This window comes from Dendrobium catenatum, unplaced genomic scaffold (genome assembly GCF_001605985.2).
Source record: "Dendrobium catenatum unplaced genomic scaffold, ASM160598v2 original_scaffold_250152, whole genome shotgun sequence".
Taxonomy (NCBI): domain Eukaryota; kingdom Viridiplantae; phylum Streptophyta; class Magnoliopsida; order Asparagales; family Orchidaceae; genus Dendrobium; species Dendrobium catenatum.
The window spans coordinates 312577-315978 of record NW_021568551.1 but is presented as its reverse complement, the minus strand read 5'-3'; the positions used below and the strand labels follow the sequence as shown (position 1 = coordinate 315978).

Below are 3402 nucleotides of genomic sequence, written 5' to 3'. Positions count from 1 at the left end.
CTCTCTCTCTTCAGCTCTCTCTCCCTCTCCCTCTCTCTCTCACTCTCTCTCTTTAGCTCTCTCCCTCTCCCTCTCTCTCTTGACGAGAAGATTGGCGGCAATGGACTTGAGACTGGTTCTTGTGATGATGGTATCCTGCAGAGCAGCACTCATGGTGAATGTGGAAATGTTGCTTCCAGTAGCATTGCTGAAAGCTTGGGGAATGTCCAGGGGAAAGACAAGGTGTTTGCAAGTAATAGAGGCCCGTTGTTCCCTAATGACGGGAGTAATGCCTGGAGGAGACCGGAGCACATTTCGATTCATCATCCAGAGGAGCTTAATGCGATTTCAGCTGACTGGATTGTCATTGATCTAAATCTGGAGGCTACTATGGCTAATGTGGCAATGCTGAAACGAGCGGTAGTGGGGAAAATATTGGGTAGAAGAGCCTCCTTCTTCTTGTTGAAGTCTTAAATTCAAAGGCAGTGGGGAAGGTTCGGAGAATTCCAGCTTACTACGCTGGGATATGATTGCTTTGTTTGTGTATTTACCTCTGTTGAAGCGAGGGATGCTGTTCTTTGTGGAGGTCCTTGGTTTATTGGAGGTAATATTGTTGGATTGGACAGATGGACGCCGAATTTCTCCCCGGCATCGATGGAAGGTCTTTCCTCTCTGGTTTGGATAAGGTTACCTAATCTCCCTCTACAATATTGGGATGAATGTAACATTTCTAGGATTGCTTTGAAGATTGGAGTTTCCCTTTGGATTGATGCGCAGACAGGGAATTGGGGTAGAAGAGAGTATGCCCGGGTGTGTGTGAGGATGAACTTGGCTAACAAGCTCCAGGCAGGGATTTGGGCTAACGGTTTTAATGGGAAGTTCTATCAGAAAGTAGAGTATGAGGGAATTGGAATTATGTGCTTTGGCTGTGGCAAAGTGGGGCATCGGAGGGAGAGATGTGTCCTTCAAAAGCTGGTGGACAAGGAGATAGTGGGAATAGAAGAACAGGGGAGCAAATGAAGCAGGCTGGTTCTGGGGAAGGTAGTTCAGATCAGCAGCTAGGAAGTATTGGGAGGACGGATCAGGTTCAATCTAAGAAGATTGTGGCACCTGTTATTAAAACAGAGGGGGAAGTAAGGCTACACCTGCTGTTAGCAGTGATAAAGGGAAGAGGGTGGAGGTTCTACAAGAAGTGAATGGAGGCAATGTCAATTCTGTGAAAAATGTCCAGGGAGATGATGATCATATAGGTCCCTAGATACAGGTTCCCCCTAGACGGAGAAGGAGTATGCGCACACAAGGAAGAAATAAGGAGAATGTTGGGAATAAACAAAACTTGAACCTTCCTAAACAGGTGAAATTGAATAAGATTCAAGCTCCTTACAACAAGCTGAAACCCACTCATAAGCAGAGTAGGATGGATTTTAAACAGCCTTTACTATTTGCAGCTAGAATGAGATCGGTTAACAGGTTTCAGTTGGGACCGATTGAGGAGTTTCCTAGGAAAAGGAAAAAGGAGATGTTGGGAGACCATGATCGTGAAGACATTAGCGGCGGGGACGCTTCCCCTTTTGTTTTTTAATGTCTGCTGTTATGTTCTGGAATTGCAGGGGAGCCTGTAAGAAACAAACGGGAAACTACCTGCGTAGCCTCATTAGAAATAATGAGGTTGTTTTTGTTGGACTGGTGGAAACTATGGTGGAAGATGTCAACAGGAGTAATGTTGATAGGCTAATTGGTAATGAGTGGGATTTTGTTCATTTTCCAGCTGTGAGACTCTCAGGAGGTCTGCTGGCTTTATGGAGAAGTGATGTAACTCGGTTTGAGTTGATTACTGTTATGGACCAAGTTTTGATTGGGATCTTGGTTTTTCCTAACGATCAGAAATGGATAGTGGCTGTTGTTTATGCTTGCAAAGACTACCATGGTAGGCGCACTCTGTGGGATACCATTGGAGCCAGTATTAATGCTGAATTCTCGGTGATCGTGGAGGGAGATTTTAACTGTTGCCTTGACCAATGTGAGAAGAAAGGAGGGAAGAGATTTAAATATTCAATTTGCGCGCAAGAGATGGCAGGGTTCCTGGTTGATAACGACTTGCATGATTTAGGCTATTTGGGGCCAAAATTCACATGGTCTAATAACAAGATTGGCAACAACAAGATTTTGGTAAGGTTGGACAGGGTGCTTATGAACACTGAAGGTTTGCGGCTGGCTCCTTTGGGCACAGTGAGGCATCTTCTGTGTATAGCATCGGACCACAGTCCTTTGTTATTGAATTTGTCTCCTGGCAACCCAAGGCCCAGAAGCAAATGGATTCGCTTTGAAGATATCTGGATGACTTACCCAGCTACGTGGAAATTGGAGTGGAAAAACTGGAGGAAGGAAGACTACGAGCTGCCAGCTGATGTGTTGAATCAAAAATGTCAAAGAACACTCAGGGCTTTATTCTTCTGGAGCCGTAATCGTCTTAAGGAGCTTGGGGGGCTGAAGGATTTGCTTGAAGGCCGCATTCAGGAACTCCAAATGCTGGAGAGTTCTAATGTGGGTCTTAGTGAAGCTCAGGATCTGGAATTGCATAAGTTGGCTGTGGAGTTGAATTCAACTCTGGCTCAAATGGTGACCTGTTGGAGGCAGAGAGCAAAGACCAAATGGTTGGAGGAAGGGGACGCTAATTCACACTTCTTTCATTCTTTTGCTACGGCTAGAAGACGTGGTAACAGAATTGTCGAAGTCCAGAATTCAAGTGGGGAGAAGATCACGGAGCAGGAACTTATTCAGCAGGAATTCTTGGAGTTTTTCAGATTAAAGTGGAGGGAAAGACAGATTCGGATGGACAATTGGCCCAGTTTCTAGAGGGAGGATATGATTTCTGAACAAATGAATGCTATGCTGGAGGAGGAGATCTCAGAGTAGGAGATTCGTCAAGCAGTGTTCAGCATGGGGAACAATCGGGCTCCTGGCATTGACGGTATTACCTCTTCTTTCATTTAAATTTTACTGGGAGATTGTTAAAACTGATGTCAATAGAGCTATACTTCACTTCTTTTACACTAACTCTATGTGTGAGAGTTGGAAAGATACGCTGGTGGTATTAATTCCTAAGACTGATAGCGCCAATCAGCCTTCTAAATTCAGACCTATCAGTCTTTGCCAATCCTTTTATAAGGTGATTGCGAAGATCATCATCAATTGGATAAAACCTGTTCTGAGCGGAATTATTAGTGAGGAATAGGGAGCATTTGTACCGGGGAGGTCTATTTCTACCCATGGACTGATTGCACAGGAGATCATGTCGAAGTTCCAGTACTCTGCTCAGAAGGAAGGGATGATGGCACTCAAGGTTGATATGGAGCAGGCCTATGATTGTATGTCGTGGGATACTTTATAAAGAGTAATGGTGCTTATAGGATTTTCTGATAA

At 44.6% G+C, this 3402-nt stretch overlaps 1 protein-coding gene across 1 annotated transcript; it reads left to right on the top strand.

Annotated features, from left to right (window-relative positions):
- Positions 1 to 995: 995 nt before the first annotated feature.
- LOC110103833 lies at positions 996 to 2835 on the top strand. The gene is made up of 3 exons (XM_020832690.2): positions 996 to 1112; positions 1334 to 1449; positions 1590 to 2835. Exons 1-3 carry the CDS (start codon positions 996 to 998, stop codon positions 2833 to 2835), a joined length of 1479 nt encoding a protein of 492 aa, XP_020688349.2.
- The last annotated feature ends 567 nt before the right edge of the window (positions 2836 to 3402 follow it).